Consider the following 21,622-nt stretch of genomic DNA (forward strand, 5'->3'; position numbering starts at 1 on the left):
GTTAATCAGCCCCTTCCTACATGTGTATGTCACAAATATATTCTTCAGAATTCCCAGTCTTTTTATTCATCCTTTATTGGACAGAAAACTTGGCTTTGGTGTTATTTAATGAGGATTAAATTCTTATTAATTATTTTAAAATTTTTTCATTTTGACTATAGTTTGTTAATCTCCATTTTTGAATTTAGAATTATCATGACAGTTGTTCTAGCAATAAAGTGAATCAATAAATAAATTTTTTAGAGCAGAGGAAAATACTTATGAAATGACAGAATCCTAGATAGAGGAATTTTTTTTGACTTCTCCCATTGTAAACATCTCTGTTAAAAATGGTCATTTTTAACTCTCACTTAATCTCAGTAAATTGTGATTGTCTACATTTAACCATAAGCACCAAACTGGATTGGAACCTAAGGGGAAAAATTTGAAAAAAAATTCTTAGTTTGGTTATTTCTTACTAACTCTGTGACTTTGGGCTTTGGACAAGTCAATTCACCTCTCTAATCTTCATGGATATCCCATAGAAAAGGAATGATAGTTTTTCTGTTTGGCTTTAGAGGACAGATCTAAGAATAGGTGGAAGTGGCCAAGAAAAATATTTAAACTTGATATAAGAACTTCCTAACTATTAATTATCTAAAAGTGGAAATGACTACTATGAGAAGTCTTAGGCTTCTAATCAGTTGTTGAATATATGCACAAACTATTCTTGGTGCACTCAGATTTTATAATCTTGTGACTTATCCTTTAAAAACTTTGAGGTTTTCTGGTTGAACCTTACTTTGTATTGGATCTGTTGCTCAAGCAAGTGTAGAAAAAGAGAGATCAAAATTTATTCTCCCTTTCCTGATCCTTCAGAAAGGTCTTCCTTTTTTTCTTTTCATGCTTTTCATTCATTCAGTGATTTCCTTTCATATTTCTTTTTGTTCTCTTACAGAACTTGAGAGAGCCCAAACTTTTCAGAGTTATTTGAGTGGGAAACAGTTGAAAATATGTTGACAGGAGAAAAGAAAATTACTTGATGCAACATTTATATCTTTTTTCTTCCCATCTCTCCAGAGCAATAACCCTGGTTTTAATTTTATAAAAGATCGACAAAGTCTCTCATGGTGTTCTCATGGAAAAGATGGAATGATATAGATTAGAACAGTTAGATGGTTTCGGAAGTTGTGGTTTCATTGATAACATTAAACCTTATTTGGTGAGCTACAGTCTAGATGATGAGATAGATATCAGTCACACACACACACACACACACACACACACACAAACACACATCCTCCAATCCCTCTTCATGGTCTTTCAAATTACTGCTTCCTCTTACATGGGTACTTTATTATCTATCAGTGTTCTTCCTATGATACCCATAACTTGGTTATTATAATAGATATCTAAAAAGTGGCACTTATCTCAAAATACATTCAGTGCTGAACATATTCTTCTGAAGTCAATGGAGCATTTGTACAAATTACTCATCAGAGTAACAACTCTCCTAAAATCCCATACTGATTCCTTACCAAGAGTGAGATAGAGCTGTGATTTCACTGGTATAGGAAAACTTTTGGGTAAGGGAAATCCCTTTTAATCATTTAACTAAGAACATTCTCTGAGATTTTACATGGTTAATTTTATTACCCAAGTTACGTATACATATATAAGAACTGAAGAGGACTGGGAGATAGATAGGTAAACTTAAGGGACTAAAGACCATGCCATTTAGAAACAGGTTGACCAGTATATTTATTATCTCTTCATTTCTATTCCCAATTTGTTTACATGGGTTTTCATTTGTTTCCCTTTCAGAAAGAGATCTGACAATTTGCTCCCAAGTGAACATATTAGCATAAGGAGAAGTAGAAATATCTCTTAGAAAATGTAAGAAAGGCATTGCATTCAAATTTTGTTTTATTTTAAAAAAAGATTTTTCTCCTAATTAAAAAAAACAAAACTAGGTGCCAGTAAAGTTGCCCCTTTCCTCTCTCTAAATTTATAATACTGAATAGAAGAAATTGCACAGAATTATAGCCTCCCTGATCACATGTGGGCGTTTTCCACAGTTCAAACACTGAAATCTGTTCGCTAGTTAGTAAGTTGGCTGTTTCCAGTCCCCAGGGTTTGGAATTGTGATCTGGCCAAAGCTTTGAATGAGTAGGGATTCCCTTTGTTGGGCCTCTCCGTGCTGCTTCATGTTATAAATAACTCAGTATCTGCCCCCATAGCTTGCAAATAGCTAATGAAAAGAGGTGAACCTTAAGGCTGGGGGATTAACTAATGGAGAAATGATATTAGAAAGTGATCATCAAAAAAAAGTTTTGAATCTCAGTGTAAGATACATTGACTATGATATGGCAGTAATAGTGGGATAATCAAGGGAAGAGTTGGGAGTGACAAAGGATGGGAGAAAGCAGGGTTCAAATGAATTCATCTAAAAGTAAGATGACCTACATATATATATATATATATATGTATATATATATATACATATATATATATATATGTATATATATATAATAAGTTCTGAAACTAACTTGCATCTCTCTGTTTCTCTTTTGTTGTTGCTCTGTTTTGTCCTAGTTGCTGTGTCCTTGAGAAATCAGAAAGTCATTATTCCCCAGACCACAGATGCTAACCGGGTGTCTGTTGCAAAAACTGTGTCGATTCCAGAATTCAATGCATTCACTGTGTGCTTCGAAGCAACGAAAATTAGCAACGAAGACAATGAGTGGATGGCTTTCTCCTACTCAGATGCTTTATCAACACAATTGTTGAGTTTTGGAAAAGTCAAAAGGGGATATTTCCTCTCTATCTCTGGTGTGGAGTGCTTGCTGAACAAGGTGTTATTGGTAGATTCAAGTGAAGACATTTTCACAGAAAATTTTGAACAACTGTGCCTTACTTGGAATAACTCTTTAGGCTCTGTCGGCGTGAATTTCAAAAGGAGCTATGAAACAGTTATATGCAATTCTACCATTAGCAAGGTTATTCCTGGGAATGGGAAATTGCTTCTGGGCTCCAACCAAAATGAAATAGCCTCTTTAAAAGGGGACATTTACAACTTTCGTCTTTGGAATTTTACCATGAATTCCAAAACTCTGTCCAACCTCAGCTGTAGTGTGAAAGGGAACGTTGTCGACTGGCAAAATGATTTTTGGAATATCCCAACCTCAGTTTTGAAGGCTGAAAACAACCTAAGTTGTGGTAAGTATGTATAGCAAAATACCTTTCCTTCCTGAGCCCCTCCCCATTGTTTAGAAAATTTGTTTGTAATAAATTGATGTCTGTCATTAAAAAGGAGAGATTTTTTTCCCCCTCCTAAGTATATTTGTTCTTTTTTCAACTTGCCTACTCAGCTCTGCAAAATGTAATTTTTGCTATGGGGTTTGTTTGTTCTTTTTTATAGCATTTAATCAAAGCCTTCTGGTCTCATCATTCTTCACTTCCTATGTGTCACATGATTTTTAGTGATCTATCATTAACATATTTATACTTCTATTTTTTAGTCACCATATAATCCAAATAAGAAACTTAATAATTAGATTTAAAACAGTAGAAAGTATTAAATAGAAATTAAAGGTCTTTTATTTTTGCCTAGAAAAATATTGCTTAATTAAAAAGGAGTTAAACTAATGAGTTAACTGTTATTTTGGAAAAATCCACCTTAAGTCTAAAAAAATTGATAAGATCACTGAGGCAATCATTTGATAGCCCTTATACATAGAAATTACTCTTATATATGTAATCCTTGAGATCCAGATGGACCCTGACTTTGAAAATAACAACAGAGGAAAGTTATATATCAGAAGGAAATCATTTGCCCTTTTTTATCATCTTTTGATTATATTTGATTCTTCACAATATGGTCTTTAACTGAAGGAGAATGTTAGATGGCAGATTAAGTAAATAAAACAATGAAGTGTCATTTACCCATAGTGTTAATAAAAATATAGGCAAAGATCTTATTATGTTGGAAACTGTCAGTTCTGATTAATCTTTTCTTTACCAATAGTTTCCTAAACCAGTGAAATCAGAGGTTGAAACCTTCAGTGACACTTTACAAACAATTTCTGATTATTCACATATAGGGAAGGGCACTGACTCTGACCTCCAAAATAATTTCTGCTTGGATTTGGAGGGAATATTGCATTTATTTTAGAATAGGGATGTAACTTGAGGGAATTCACTGAACTTAATATAAAATAAGACAGAAATGAAGATCTAATTCAGACAAATTTAGAAGATGAGAACTTCTTGTCTCTTTCCCCACTGAACTTTCTCAATCTGAGGAACTGATTAGCTCCTGTTGGTTGCCCTCCCATTAAGTTTACTGACTGTCTGGCCCACATTTTCCCTGCAGGAGGTAGGAAGGCAATTAAGTGATGTGACTTCAGAGGTATTTCCTGGTGGGTGGGTGGAAAGATGGTCAATTATGACCCTCTTGCAGAGTCCAGAATGCTCTGAGGGCTGGGTGGTGTTCTCCTAGCTAGCCCTTCCCATTTCTGAAGTTATCACAAGTTGAACCTTCAAACTTAACCACAGTTCAACTCATAGCAAACCCTCAGGAGCAAGTCACTGGAGCAAGCACCAGGTGAAAAAGTACCAGCATGTACTTCCTATATTTGAGTGCCCTATGGTTTAGATGCCTAATTTTGCTAATCCCTTGGCCATCATTGAAAGATCAGAGTTTGAGCTACTTAAAGTGATTGTTTTCTTTTCCCTAGAGTGATACCTTTAAACAGATTTTTTTCCCAATTGTAGATGCTCAAATCTTCAGTTCTTTAAAAAAAATTATTGAGATTCCATCGGTAAGGTTATTATTCATTGTGGATCTAAGTATGAAGATCAAAACAACTTCTATTTCTGTGTCTTTAAAATGTCCCACCCAACCTCCAATCACCACCATTTCTAAATACTGAGGTTCTTTCAAGGACAAAGTGAGGAACCATATAGGCTAATAAATTGGAAGGAATCTTAGAACTCACTTTGTCCAACTTCCTATTTTTTGCAGATGGGGAATAGAGACTAATAAGGGTGAACTGACTTACCATAAGTCACACAGGCAACAAATGGGAGACCCTAGAATTGTTCTCTGATTGAAATCCTTGGTCCTTTCCAAATGGTCTATGATGTCTGAACCTCCCTTATTTTGCTCTTCAGACTGCTCTTTCTCAGATTGTTTTCCTAGCATATTCCTTGCAATTACATTTACATTGATCTAACTTTCTCTTGCACCAGAATTATTTGTGCACCAGAATTGTGTACCAGGATTTTTTCAGCAATTTTTTCCTGATGATGGCAACCTTTTTGATTTGAATCCCTGTGAGAAAGAGGATCAAGTTCTTATTTATCATTGTAGTCAGAGTGCCAAAATAATTTGGGGGGCGGCTGGGTGGCGCAGTGGATAAAGCCCTGGCCCTGCAGTCAGGAGTACCTGGGTTCAAATATGGTCTCAGACCATATTTTTTACCTAGCTGTGTGGCCTTGGGCAAGCCACTTAACCTGATTTGCCTTGCAAAAAACAAAAAAAAAACCCAAAAACCAGAATAATTTGGGTCGTTTGGAGAGAGATCTGATCCTTCCTTCACTAGTGCATAGAAACCTCTACATTCCCTTAATTCTAATTCATATATTTCCTTATACCCTCCATAGAGTATTCCATTCAATACACTGGAGAATTCATTTGATCCTTTTAATATCTCAGAATTATCCATGTGCCCCTGACTTTGTCCAGCTAACTCTCATTATCAATATTTGACAGGACCTTTCCTTTCCAGGTCCTACATGTAATATTCTGAATCTCTAGACAATATATGCATTGTCTTTTGAGCATAGAAGCATTTGAAAAATTCTTGCTATTATTGCAAAATTCTTTTATTTAAAATTTTTAATCCATAGAACCTTGTCTATAATTAAGAAATAATTATTGATTGCATTGGACCAAGTTTGTATTGGCAGTGTACCAAGAGCAGATTAACCAAAAGAAATTCTTCAGATAACCTATCTTTCATTTAGCAACCTCTTTGAGACTTCTCTCCTAATACCTTATCTCTCTCAAACCTTACAACTTTCAACATATTGCTATGGGTACTGTAGAGAAGCATAACTTGTAGATGACTAAGTACATCAATATTGACTTCTTCTGGGGGAATGTATGTTCATATGCTCAATGGAATTTAGTTCTGTTACTTTTACAATGCTCTTCCTGAATTCAAAATGACTTTTAATAGCATCATTACTTTTACTCATGGCTTGGGTTATGTTTGAACAGAAATGATGGGGAGGGAACTTCCTGCTGCTTAATGATCAACTTTGGAAGCTGAAGGATTTTGTCAGTTATAAACTGCCAGGAAATACCTGTAGCAGAGATTATTTCAATGCTTGTTAAGTAAGCAGAACTGCAAAAAAATAAATAAATGAAATTGTGTATTATTAGTATATTAACCTTTCTCCCCCTGCTCATTTCCTATCAAAGCATTGCTCTTCACTGATTATAGAAATTCATTTCCTTAAAACTAATGATCATGCAATAACCCATGGAGAAATAGGATTGCATACCAAACATTCCATTGAACTGGCCATGTGTGTTAAATATAGTTTTTATTCCAAGATCAACTCCTCATAGAAAATGTAATGATTTTTCCAAGGGTGAATTATTAAAACAAACAAATTTTGAATTAAAAAAAAAGAGAGTAAAACAAAGCATTTACTATTAAAATTGTGGCACTTTGGATAAATTTGATGAGTCTCCCAGTGAGAGTGAGATCAACATATAAGTAAAATTTTCATATATTTCATAGTCTGCATGTGTTTTTACAAACTTATGAGATATCCTAAAATATTGCTAAGAATTTTTCAGCAATTTTTATTTATTTAACTTTCTTATTAGATCTCTTTTTAAAGAATTAATATTTTTATTGGTATGGTTCTTAGCATCTTTGAAATATTAGAAATAATTTTTGTTCAGGAATATTAGTAACTGTCTCATTTTATGGCATTTCTTACTATATGTATATGTATATTTAAGTATAAATGCTCACTATGCAAGTGTATATAAATGCTCACAAATAATATATTCTTTACTATACCCTATATTATAGGCATATATTTGTGAATATACAATGGCTACTGGTTAATGTCTATCATTGATGAGATAATTAATAGATTGTATATGTATTGTTAATTTTGTTCTTGACAATAATTTACTGGAAAGACTACCCCTAAAGATTGGAATGTTTTGGCTCAGCCAATTATAAGATTTTTTTCCTTTTAAAATGTTTGCATCTGCCTATCAGAAATCCATACTCGGGGAGGCTAGGTGGCGCAGTGGATAAAGCACCGGCCCTGGAGTCAGGAGTACCTGAGTTCAAATCTGAAATCAGACACTTAATAATTACCTAGGCCTTGGGCAAGCCACTTAACCCCATTTGCCTTGCAAAAACCCTAAAAAAAAAAAAAAAGAAGTCTATACTCTAACAAGCATTCTCCAAAATAATGTGACTAAGGAACATTTTGGAAGTTTAAAATATATTGTCATTTAGGGAAGTAAATGAGTAGCTCAGAGAGGTTGTTCTGATATGGGAGGATTATAAAAATCATAGCAAAATAAAAAGGAAAAAATACTTCAAGGTCTTCAAAGGTCTTTTCTCACAGTAACCCTTTGTAACAGGTGTGTAAATATTAGTTTTCTCAATTTATAAATGAAGATATCTCAAAGAGGTAACGAAAAAAACTCAGAATGTTCCAGTTTGTGTGATTCTTTCCTGGTCAAAAAATCTAACATCCATTCGTCCCATTTTGCTATCATCTCATGTCTCACCTTTCTTTCATGACTAAATTCTTTCAGAAGATCTATTTCCCTTTTCTTATTCTCTTCTTAACTCTCCAAAGTATGGTTTCCATTCTGGTCACTAAATTGAAAGAACTTTCTCCAAAGTTATCAATCGCTAGATCAATGACTTTTCCTCAATTCCTATCCTTCCTGATCTCTCTATAGTATTGGACAATTGACCATTTTCTCCTTGAGCCTCTTTTCTCTCTTAGTTTTGTAACATTGTTCTCTTCTCTGTCAGACTGTCCCTCAGTCTCTTTAGCTGGATCTGCATCCAGATAATGTCAGCTTCCTGTGGGTGTCCTCAAATTTTTTTTTTGCAAGGCAATGGAGTTAAAGTGACTTGCCCAAGGCCACACAGCTAGGCAACTATTAAGTGTTTCAGTTGGATTTGAACTCAGGTCCTCCTAACTCCAAGGCCAGTGCTCTATCCACTGTGCCACCTAGGTGCCCCTGGGTGTCCTCTAGTGAGAGCTTTGTATCCCTAGAACTTAGCACAGGGGCCTGGAAAACAGAAAGCAAAGAAATGTTTCTAGACTTGATAGATTGGATTCAGTGGTTAAACTCATTTCTCCAGATTTTGTCCAGTGTTTTTCTTGTTCCACCAGATTGGGCAAATTAAGCCTATTTCAAACTGAAAAAAAATTGTATGTAATTATTTATGCTGTACTTATATATAATTCTGTTTTTGATATTTTAGAAGGAAACTACCACTAGTTTAACATTTTCTAATAATAATCCATTATTTTGTTGAACACCAGACATCTCTAACACTCCTCTAATTTATGACACTTTTTTACTTAGATTTTTCTCTCCTCTAGTTAAGAAAGTTTCTCATTTCTTTTTAAACTTTATTTAAAAAAATCCTCAAGTTCAAGTGTGGTGAGTTCATATTTTTATTTTTATTATTTTTATATCTGGACAGCCCAGAGATTTTAGCAGTCATCATCATTATCTATAAAACAATTGCAATTACATATAAAGGTAATTTTCCCCTGAATGATGCTCTATAAATTGTATAGAATAGATGCTTAATTTTATGAAAACCTCTCTCTCTCTCTCTCTCTCTCTCTCTCTCTCTCTCTCTCTCTCTCCCTTCCTTTCTTTCTTTTTCTTTCTCCCTCCCCATTTCCTGCTCAGGCTACAAGTACTACAATCATTTATAGGTTTAATGCAATCACTGATGAGTATAAAAGTTCTTTTTGTTTACCTGTCCATTCTACCCCTCTTCAGGCAGCTTAAGGGCTCAACCTATTTTTACCAGACTTAGTGTGGATATTTTATTATCTTTAGCCCTACCTTAGCTTAGACTTCCTAAATCCAATCTAGCCACCTTCTTCTGCCTCCCCATAGCAGGAATTGGAGATAAATACTCAGTGGCTATTGTTGTTGACATTATTTAATCTTAAGAAGAGAGACTGGGAGAGACAGAGAAAAAGACACACACACAATAATAGAGTCAGAGATGGAGAGGAAGGGGAGGGAGAGCTTTACTGTTAGTATCTTACCAATGATACACAGTTAGTGTGCTCATGAAAATTCATCTGCAAATGTTGCAGCTAATATTAAGTAGATATCTTTATTGCATCAACAGAAGAACAGGGACAAACATATATTGATGATGGGAGTGTTATTGGAAACAAGCATCTAAGAGCCAGTTTCTCAAAGTCTTCCACTGATGCTTAGTGTTTTGATGTCCCCAGGGAGGATTATCTTGATTAATTCCTTAACTGTCTTCTGTTTTGTAAATCTGTTAGTTGAAGAAAGTAGACATAAACAAAATTACATCTTCTATTTTTGGTTTCATTAATAGGTGATTTGTACAGGATGTCTCTTAGGGGCAAATATTCTTAAAGTAGAATAGTGTCAAAATTTAAAAGTTCTGACAAGCCAATTTTACTTAATGATGACTTCATGGGATCATTGCTTTAGAACTGAAAAGGACCTTAGAGAGATATCTAATTATTTTACAAACAAGAAAACTGAGATGAGGTGTTTTATCCAAAGTCCCATAGATTGTAAGTATAAACAATTTTGTGTAAAAAATGGTAAATTATCTTTTTATCATTGTTGTATTAATTGGCATTAAATTATAATACCATGATTTTAGCTGGAATAGACTCAGAAATCATTTTGTCAAGCCCCTTCATTTTTCAGATGAGAAAAATGAGACTCAGGGGTGAAAAGTGACTTGCTTAAATTACAAAGGTGGCAGAACCAAGTTTCAAACTCAGATCTTCTGATTCTAGCTCTAGTGCTCTTTCCACTGTGCCATGATGAATTATTATTATTAAAAATAATTTAGCCTAGGCTTCATGAGATTTAAAAAGACAGAGTTTTTCAGAAACAAAGAATTCATTTTACAGGTGAAGAAACTGAGAATCAGAGAGATTGGCATCTGTCCAAGGACAGAGCTATGATTTTAACCCCAGTTCTCTTGACTCACAATATAGAGTCCTTTTGCCTTCATCATATACTTCCCATTAATACTGTGGATGATAAAAGAATATGTATTAGACATGTGTGGTATTATTCCAGGTACTATCTTAATAAAATAGATATGACTCTAATGAATCTAATCAAATTTAGACAATTACATTATTTTAAAACTTGAAGTAGAGACTTGAAGTAGAATAGTTCTAATTTAACATCTACAGTACTGAAACTGAAGTGTCAAACCGTTCACAAATGATGATTCAAGGAGAATGGTTAAAGAAATTACATAAAATCAGATTCTTTTCACTTTTTCCTTCCTGCTTCAAGTACTTTATTAATGTGGAAATATCATTTCTGAACATTGTCTCTTTCACCCTTCTCATTCTCTTTTACTTCCTTTCACCATTACTGTGATGGAGCAAGGATCAACCTAGGGTATCAGGGATCTCATCTATATGGAATAATAAGTTTAGGGAACAAGAAGAATATCAGTTTGACAGGAATCTAGAATGTGTGAATGGGAGTCATGCACAATAAGCCAGGAGAGCAAGGCTGGAAACATATTGTAAAAGGTTTTTAATACTAACCTGAGGAATTTGCATTTTATTCTAAGGCAATGGGAAGCCAATGAGGGGTCTTCAACAGGGAACTATTTTGACTAAATTCATATAGTAGAATGAACTGGAGCCTTTTCCAGTCAGCCTCTTCAGCTGATTTTAATGGCTTAAATCAAATCTTTATGTTGCTCAGTAGACACTATTCACTTAGAAAAACCTCACTAAATTTCCCCTATGAAATAAATAGCCATTATTTAATCATTCTTTGGTCTCTAAATACTTAAGATTCTTCATTTTGTGAGGTTTACTCTGAAATCTTATAGCAGTTATATGCAAATGAACTGTGGAACCAAAAAGTCCTAGATCTCTGTTTTTTTTTTCAAAATGGTCCTTCTATGTCTTTAAATTCAAGTTTCTACATATTCACATATGATCACTTTTTAATATATTAAAGTTCATTTGTCTGCCCCATTAAACCATCAAGCTATTCACATAAAAAGTAGTTTTCACCTTAGACAAATTAGGTATCTTAGACAAAATTATTTAAACTGTTAGATTTATTTGTTATTAGTTACATTTTGATATCCAAGACCTCTCAAAAGTCTCTCAAATATCTATCGCTCCAAGGAACTTGTTCTTTTATATGCAAGTGTTTTTCTATCTCTGTTAGCATTAAATTTCTTTATATGAAAGGGCAATACAATGGATTCTTCCCCTGGCATATATGCCTAATTAAATACTTCCTTTTAGTCTTAGCTCAACTGTCACCTCCTCCATGAAGCTTTCTCTTATCTTTACTAGAAGTTATTCTTTCTTTTATCAGTCCCCCATAGCACTGTTTGATCTCCCTTGGCATATAATCATATTCTAATTTGTATAATAAATATGCGTGAAGAGATATTAATAGATTCTTAAGAGCTATGTGACCCTGTTCACCTTAGTTTTCTCATCTGTAAAATGACCTGGAAAAGAAATGGCAAACTATTCCAGTATCTCTGCAAGAAAATCCCAAATGAGCTCACGAAGACTTGAATACATCTGAAACAAATGAGCAACAAAAAAGATAATATCCATTCCATTATATTTTAAACTCCTTGAGACCAGATAGATAAAAGTTCATTTTTTATGATTATGATTTTAAATCTTTGTATTCCAAGCCCCTAACACAATACATTTTTCCATAATAGATTCTTCATGAACCTTTGAAATAATGACTTCTGCTGATGCCTATTCTAGGAATCTTTTCATTCTTTACTTTGTTACTTTTTATTTATATATGTGCTTTCAAAAATGTAAAACAAACTTATGTAATGATCTATTTCTGTTTATTAAGGTTCATACCTGATTCCACTGCCAGCATCAGAACTCACTAGCTGTGCAGAACTGGGAACCCTTTGTCAAGGTAGGGAGATGACATCAATTCAACAGTTTTATTTTTTTCCAATCTTATGTTTTGCTGCCACGCTGTTTTAGATACCATATTTGTTATTGTTTTGGTTTTCAGTTTTACTTTTTTTTTCTTTTTGTTTTATAATCCAGCAACCAGAAAAATAGAAAGATTTCTGTAAGTCTTCTTAGATTTGTGGGTGTACTGTACATACGGTATAAAGAAAGGAATGCATTCACACACTGACCATATTTCCATAACGCTTTTACTATTTCAAATGTGAATGATTACATGACTATTTAACAAGAGTTGATTTCATTTCTTCCTCTATTTTCTCCTCAAGCAGATTGCAAAGGTCCAGGATTAATCCTGATGCAGAATGTTTTAAAAAAGTATTCATGTTCATAAAATGAGAACAAATATTAAAAGTAAACATAATGCTCTACTAATTTAACAGGAGACTACCAGATCATTTATCATTTACAGTGGGACTTTGATTTCAAAATAACTCCAGGCTTGTTCAGAATTATTGCTATTATTATTAATAATGCAATAATTATAATAATTATTAAAGATAATTATTATGTTAAATAATTATATCATGTTCTATATTCCAGTAATTATATATTATGTACTTAGTAGCTGTGTACTCAATAATATATAATTATGGTAATTTAAGTATAATTATTGAAATAATACATTTAATCTTTATTTTTCCCCTTGTTGCTCCTAAATATCCTGGTGACCCCTTTCATTCACATGCAGTATGGATTAAATGCCAAAAGAAACACTGAATTCTCTGAAACATGGAATTATGACCATTTTAACAAACAATTCATGGAGAAAAAAATACATTTTCATTTTAAACCATATTTATTACTCAAATAAAAAAATGAAAAAACAACATAGGTTCAAAAATTTTGATTTTGATTTTTTGATTTGTCTTGGACTGAGAGAAAAAACTTTTATAACAGATTATAATTATCAATTGCAATCTTGATAACGTATGAAAACAACTAAGTTTCAGCAATACAGTGAATTATCCATATTACTGTAGTTAAGTGACTTGCCTAAGGTCACACAGCTAGTAATTATTAAGTGTCTGAGGCTGGATTTGAGCTCAGTCCTCTGGACTCCAGGGCTGGTGCTCTATCCACTGCACCAGCTAGCTGTGTTCCCTTTTTAAAAAAAAATTAATTTAGTTTTCCAACTACATGCTAAGATAGTTTTCAACATTCATTATCTGTAAGGTTTGAGTTCCACATTTTTCTCCCACTCTCCCTTCCCTTCCTCCTCCCTTTGACAGAGACTAATCTGATCTAGGTAATATAATAAATTCAATTTTAAAAAAGTGAAGGGTGGGAAAGATGGAAAATCTTTTCTGACCTACTCTAGGGAAGGTGAACTCTGGCCAATGGGAAACTTTTGACATATTTGTTGGTATGTTTCCTGACATATAATGATTTTTAAAAAAATACACTATTTGCATACTTGTATGCATATGCATACAAGTATAAATATATATGTGGTTATACATATATTGTTGTGCATGTGGATATATAAGTATGTGCATTTTGATACACACATGTATTACTTTGAATCTTATTTCATTTTGAGGAAAAATTTCTCTTATATTACTTTGAAAATGTATCTCTTCCCAAATACTTAGGAACATTTTTAAAGCAGTACATGAGGTTTTCATCTTTGAATTTCAGTGTTTAAAGCATAGATATGATGTAATGCTTTGAAAATGTCGCCCTTGTAAGGATAGCACTTATATAACAGTCGATTGAATAATGCTTAATAAAGCTAGTTGAGTTTTTAAATGATTGATTTGTTTCACATTTGTTTCTGATTTGGTTTTCTTAATATTTGTATTTTCTTTTCTCAAAAAGAAAGAATCAATCCTTGGAGAGTTCACTTTAGTTTGAATGTGGTAGAATTGAGATGACTTAATTTTGTAGAATCTTAGAATATTTAAAGTCAAAAGAGGACCTTGATGATCAGCTAGTCTAATTTCTTTTCTTTGCAACTGAGCAACTCAAGGCTAGAAGGCCGAAATGATGTGATCCAAGTTCACAAAGTAAATTTTTAACAGATCTAGGACTAGAATTCAGATCTCTTCATTTCCAGACCAAAATCTTTCTACAAGGCTGCATTGTTCCTAGAACCTTTATGTGGCTTTTAACCCTAATGTCATGTTGAATGATTCCATTTGGGGATATGGAGCCTATCACTTTATTTCTCCTCCTTACTCATTATCAATTTGGAATACATGATATTTTGTATCTAGCAGTAGATGACTTCCATTATGCTCATGTATGTGTTTTCATGCATTAATGAATCCTATATTGCTTATCCATATTAACGGTCATGTGTTCCTTTGCAAGATTATATCTCTCTCATCTTTATTGCCAGCTACTGTAAACTCTCCTACTACATCACCCATTGTCACCACTAACATGCCTGTTACTAATAGAGTCGATAACCAAAGAAATGGTAAGAAATTGTTCCCTTTTTTTCTTTGTGAGGTCTCTGAAACATTAACAACTGTATTCTGAGGGAAAAATCTCAAGGGTTTCATTAGTGTGTCTCATATTCAAGATAAATAGGTAACTATATCTAGCTATATATATGCATATATATATGCATATATATATACATATAAATATATGTGTGTGAACATATATATCCATATAGAGATATATCATTATACATGTTATTTCATCATTTATCTGAAAGTCTAGTATGAACAAGACATTGAATATTATTTTGTTTCAGTTTGTTTCAGATTACCAATATAATTGATCTTTTACCAAATAATTGAATAGAATTTAGCAACTATTTCTTCCCAGTTGTTATTTGAACTGTCATTTGCAGAAAAAATTTAAATTAAGGAATCAATTTTAATAGTGATTTCAAAAGTATAATGTTTCTTTTAGGAATTCATAATACTTTGTGTGATGTCTTTGTTCAGAAAAAATATTGGATTTAAATATTTGATTTTACTTCTGAATTATGTAAATGATCTTTCCAGTCAACTAGTTGAGTATGATAATCAATTAAAATGGATCGCATTTTACATTTTTCTCTTTTGTGAAAGGAAAGAGATTTATAAATCATTTAAAATCCACAAGTAGTTACGGAACGAGTTAGGTGTATTTTTTGTAATTTTTGTATCTTTCATGTGTACTGCTTATATTTCTCATGTAAATATTTTTTATAAAGATCATTGATCTATCATACAATTCATTTTAAAATAGGAGAGGAAAAAGTTGATTTGCTATTTTTTATATTCATAAACATGTCTATAGAAAATAGCATTCTTGTTTTACATTTTCTTCATAATGAACAACATAGGTCATGTCATCCCTCTTCATCACTACATCAAGAAGAATAATGCTCACAATTATTCAGTTTAAACAATATAAGAATTATCTGTTTTCTATCCCTTTGACTTATTGAGACAAAGACTTCTACAGATTGAGAATAGCATATTCTCATCTGAAGGACCAAAATCTAGAGCAGAGATTCTTAACCTTCTTTTGTACCTCAGTTCACTTCAGCAATCTGGTGAGACCCCCTTCAGAATAATACTTTTAAATGTATAAAATAAACAACTTAATATTATAAATCAAACCAGTTATATTGAAAGAGGAAAAGAATTTTTCCCAATCAAGTTCATGGGTTCCTTGAATTCTATCCCCTAGTAAAAACCTCTGATCTATAGAAACAAAATTCACATAACCCACATTTATAAGATGCATCTGCTCCCATAAGGATATTTGCTGAAACTATATACTATTTTGTGATGAACAATGCATATATAATATAAATACATATGTTTGTACACATATTTCTATATCAGTGCAACTATACAATGTGTCAGAGGAGCAGTGCTCTGGCATGCTTTTGATATCCATACCAGCAAGATTTATGATGAAGCACAAATTCCAACAATTCCCAAGAAAGTAGCAATAAAATAAGGTTCCAGGGCATATTTTATAAGGTCTCCAGCCAGTAGTTTGGAATATTATAATTGTGATTCAGTCATGTACTCTTTGTATGAATATACAAAAGAGCCTCTGTGGACTCTCCCCCCCCCCCATTACTGACACATCCTCTGTTTCATGGATATGATTCTTATAGGCCTGAACTTGGTGGAGTAGAATTTTAGTCATCCCTCATGTAATTTCTAAGATTCTTGAAAAAAATATTTGCTGTCATTCTTAGTCCTCCTAATTTTGCATCATCTGTTGTATTTTGATTTTAGTCCAATGAGAAAATTAACTAGTATCATCTGGAAATGGTTTGGAACTTGTAATTCTCTAAAGGAAAATTGAAATCTATTTCTTTTTTTAAAACCATTATAGATGTAGAGAACTTTTGCCTCAGAAACAATATTTTAAAGATCATTACACAGTTAATACTGTCTAGTAGTTTTTAGTGGAAATATGAGTGGATTCATCTAGATTATTTCTGTTGAAGTTTTTTCATTTGTTTCATTTGCTAGAAAAAAATGAGTACAGCTATCAAATAAAATATTCACTCATTAAAAGTTCTTTTAACAATGGATTATAGATGACTTAATGTTTCTGTCAATAATATTCTGAAGAAAGAAGCCCATGTTTTACTGTGTCACATAATATAAAGATCAAGGACAGGATTCTGATTTGTCAATTGGAGAAACTAATTTTATTTGAATGATGAAAGTAGAGGTTTCCTTACATTTGAACAAAAGTGGGCATTAGGAAAAAGAAAAGTCAGTAGATAGAGGGGACATGATAGTGGGAGGAGTGTACTGGAGAAGATAGGAGAGGATGATTTGTATTCAGTTGTGATTGAAGATGGATTGACTTTGGAAGGAAAAGATTGTAATGCTATAAAGTTTAGTGTCTTATTTACATACATTATTTTTTTTTAAACCATTGCTCAATGCCTCCCATTTTTGTTGACACTTTTTGATCTACTTGGAATTAACCTTATGGCATGATAATAGTGTAAAAAAGATCCATTTTAGTGTGCAGGACAGAGATTGAGACTGAACCTGTCATTTCATTAATGTAGCAATTTCCCAGTAAGGATCTTTTTGACTAATTGAAGTTGATACCCTCTACAATTTTTAATTCTTGCTGTTTGGTCATTTCAGTCATGTCTGACTCTTTGTGGCCATTTGCTCATTTTCTTGGCAAAGATCTGGAGTAGTTTGCCATTTCCTTGTCCAGCTTGTTTTAAAAGTGAGGAAACTGAGGCAAACAGAGTAAAGTTACTTGCCCTGGGTGACACAAGTTGTAAATATCTGAGATCAGATTTGAACTCAGGAAGAAGAGTCTTTCTGACTCCAGGCCCAGTATTCTATCCACTGTACCACCTAGCTTCCCTTTGATTCTTAGAGACATCTTAAGGAATTTAAATAAAATGTAAGACAATGAATTCAAAATAAATAGAAAACACTTTTGCAATCTAATTATCCAATATTCCCACCTTCTAGTTATGGAACAGTATGACTTTTTTTTCTCCATTAGCTTCTGCTTATTATAATAAAGTTACAGAATTTAAAGGGCATATGACTTTTTTTTTGGATGATCATATAGAATGTTTAAGATATAACATATCTAAGATCTCAGGGACTGAAAGTTTCTGCATCTCTGCATGGAAAACAGTTTAGTACAGTGTAAAGAGTGGGATCCCCAAGGACTCAAGGAACAATTTTTAACTTAGTTGGGTGATGTTATACATCATATATATCACTTCTTCAGGCTCAAGATTCTTTGTCAGGGTTAAAAAGCCTTGAATTAGATTTTCTTCTAAGATTCCTTCTAATTTGAAACATTAAATACTTATGAAAATGCACAGCATTGAAGCTGGTTTTTCAGAATGTGCACAGTGAAGTATTCTTTCAGTTTTAGTTTCCCATGCAGAAGGTGCAAAGTCCCCAAAATACTATTTCTTTAATCTCTTAAATTAGTACTACTATAGTGTAAGTGAAAGGAAAACCATTTACTATCCTGGTAGACATGTGATTCAGTCCAAAGAAATGTCCACTGGAAATCAGCCCTTTTCCTACTCCTTATAAGGAAGACATCTTTCTCCCTTTCTATTTAAATTTGGTTTCTTGTCTGCTATTTCCAGTCAAGAGTTCATATCCTCTTTCTATTCAGTCACCTGGGAGGGAAAAAACTACCGAAACACTCTTATGATATTTAATACTTTTTCCATAGCACCTCACTGCCATAAGACTTTTTATTTTTATTATTAACTCCACCACCATAGAAAGAATCTAAACCAAAATGTTTCAGTTTTGCAACTTATATAGAATTACAAAGAAATAGCATTACTCATAGGTCAAATAAAAGACATCTAACTAATGTGGGATTTCCTGAAAAGGGCCCTGGGACATTTTTTTTTTTGGATATCTTTTCATCAGATGATTCATACCAAAGAGTCAGATTTTGATTCAGGTCTTATAAATTTTACCCAATTGGGTAATAGATGTACTTTTAAGCATTTTCTTTCAAGAAATGCACATTTTGGGTTCTACTCTTCATGACAATGATGGACTTCAGGAAACAGGTCATCTATCTTTTGAAGCCTCCATAATTTATGAATATTTAAGTCACACATTTTCCATTCTGGCAGTCCCAGGAGCCATTAATCCTCTAGGTGAGTATAACTTAGATTTCAGGATAGCACAAAGAAAATTGTCCATCAATTTTTCTTACCATTTCATAATATATCCTCTCCAGTAATACATCATGGATCATCCATTTCCTCTGATAACAATGCATCTTCTGCTGCAATAAGCCAGCAAATGAATCAGTATGCTAGCAACTCTACTTCCCATGCCTTCAAAAGACATTTTATCTTCTATATATGGCTCATTCAATGACCTTAACTGCTTTTACAAATCAGAGGTTAATCACAGTGTCAGTCTATTCAGTGAAATGTAGGAAAAATAACCCGAGTTAGCTAGTCAGGTTTTAAAGTTACTTGTAGAAAATAGCTAATGGCTTTTGACAATCACTTAAAATATTATAGTAAAATAATATTTGTAACAGTTTTGCAAGTCAATTAACTAGCATAATACATAACTATCTTTTAGTTTTTCAGTCCTTCCATTTGCTGATCCATATAATTATTAGGAGGTGACTAGATTAATAAATTGATTTCATTCTTTGCTTATGATATTGGTATTATAATTTTATTTTCAAAAATTTAAAAGTTGGTTAGAAAAGGTTTAAGAAGAAAAAAACAGTAAAACCATTTAAGAGATGCATAAGCATTCATAATATAAAATTTTTAATAATTAAAAATCCTATAACATACTACTTTGTTTTATTTTTTCCCTTAAAATATAACTTTTAATCATCAAAAACAGTTATATATGCTCCAGATAGTGGTAAGGAATCATACTATTATGAACTTGCCAATACTATGTTTTAGGTCACCATCTAGTGGTAGCTTTAAAAATATTCAGCTCACTGTATTTGATAAATGTTCATCAAAATTTCCATAGATCCTTATATTTCTGAACTCTGTGGCTCTGGTTTTCCTCATATGCTCAAGACATCCTCTGTTGGAGAGCTTTACTAGGTTATCTGAAAGTTAGGATACATAACACCAGCTAAACTGTCCCAAAGAAGAATAAAAATAATGGTGTGTGTGTGTGTGTGTGTGTGTGTGATATGTATGTATGTAATAAGCATTTATTAATACAAACATGAGTGAAATAAATATATATTACATATACATATGTAATACACACACATACATACATATTACTTTAACATTTGAAAAGTATTTTTTTCCCTCCCTAACTCTGTGAAGTAGAATAGGTCAAGCAGTAATATTTATTTCCTGGAAGGACTCAGACAGTTAAGTGATTAGTCCAAGATCCTATAGTTAGCACTGGAAGCAGTATTCCAAATCAGCCTCTGTTGACTTCAATTTCAGTTTTCTGTTGATGAAGTCAGTCTTCATTTAAAAAATTAATGTGAAATCAGGTTAATTAAAAAGGTTGAGTGAATTGAAGAGATTGAAACAAGCCGACTCATATGTATTAAAACTTTATTTCAATGTAACTGTTCCTGGTCATCTAAATTTATTAAAGACTAGTGTTTATAGACTTTGTTTGATTCAAATGCTGGCAGATAATGATGATGATGACGATGATGATGATGATGGGAACTGAGGTTTTCTTATTGGTAGTTTTAATACTTTTATTGTCTTATCCGGTTTCATTCCTTTATTTAACAAATTGAAGCATCTAGGTGATGCAGTAGATAGAACTCTGGATCAGATAGGAAGATTTGATTTCAGATCCACTATTAAAAATCACAGGCAAGTCATTTAAACTCTATCTTCCTCAGTTTCCTCATTGATAAAATGGCAGTAGTAATAAGACTATATCCCAGAGTTATAAAGATAAAAATGAGACAATATTTTAAAGTGCTATGTTAACCCCCTTTATTAATAAACATTTATTAAGCTCCTACTACAAGTAAAATATTCTGGTAGATATTGGTGGATTCAGAGTTTAAATGCAAAGCAAATTCCTCTAGTATGAACCTTATGGTCTAGGGATGTACAAAGAAATCAGTCAAGGGTTAGATTAAGTACGTACTGGTGTCCAAATCATGGAGGTTCTTAAATACCAGGCTAAGGGATTTCCATTTTACTTTGATTAGAAATAGAGAGCCATTGAATGTTTTCTTCATATGATGACTTGATTAGAAGAACCATATTTCACAAAACCAATCTAGTAATAAATGTAGAATGGAGGCAATAATAATAATAATAATAATAATAATAATAATAATAATAATAATAAACAACTAAAACTGGTATCCCTAGAAATTTCCCTTTATGGTGCAAGGAAATGATTTAGTTGGGGGGAAAATCATTAAAATTCCATATTTATCATCATATTATATTATATCAAGAGATCCATGATTTTATTGGTGAAAATATTCCCTCCTTCAAAGTAGGTGCAATATTTTAGATCTTATATTTAATCATTGGCCTCTAACTCCCTCCCAAACCCTAAGGCCCAAAAGCCATCCCTTGGTGATTATTTTCTGATAATATTCTTCTTTTTCCTCATCTTCAGAGAATAGCCATGTCAAGGATAGTTCTGCAAGTCTTTCTAGCTTATTAAAACTTGTCAAAGTTTGGATTTTACTACAGTCTTTGAGAACTGGTGTCATCTCCATACCAAAATAAGATATCAGTATGGATTTTTAAAGGATATTATTTGTTAGCTTGCAGATAAAGTATGACTTTCTTTTTGCATTTCATTGATTGTTTTAAAGTCATACAGAATCAATTTAAGCTTGAAAATGTTCAGTGGCAAAACATTAGCTTATGTTTTGCAAAATTCTGGTCAATCCAAGTATTTATTAAGTGCCTACAGATTGA

The 21,622-nt window shown here is 32.7% G+C and overlaps 1 protein-coding gene across 4 annotated transcripts in view; it reads left to right on the plus strand.

Annotated features, from left to right (window-relative positions):
• Positions 1 to 21,622, plus strand: part of ADGRG6 (adhesion G protein-coupled receptor G6) — a 183,124-nt gene that overhangs the window by 87,153 nt on the left and 74,349 nt on the right. For 3 of the 4 annotated variants that reach the window (XM_074187712.1, XM_074187715.1, XM_074187713.1), the window contains exons 4-6: positions 2,575 to 3,198; positions 12,152 to 12,220; positions 14,624 to 14,704. In XM_074187712.1, the coding sequence (XP_074043813.1) occupies positions 2,575 to 3,198; positions 12,152 to 12,220; positions 14,624 to 14,704 (774 nt within the window). The remainder of the gene's footprint in view (positions 1 to 2,574; positions 3,199 to 12,151; positions 12,221 to 14,623; positions 14,705 to 21,622) is intronic. The other variant, XM_074187714.1, reaches the window with a different exon arrangement.

This window comes from Macrotis lagotis, chromosome 5, assembly GCF_037893015.1.
Source record: "Macrotis lagotis isolate mMagLag1 chromosome 5, bilby.v1.9.chrom.fasta, whole genome shotgun sequence".
NCBI classification, from domain to species: Eukaryota; Metazoa; Chordata; class Mammalia; order Peramelemorphia; family Peramelidae; genus Macrotis; species Macrotis lagotis.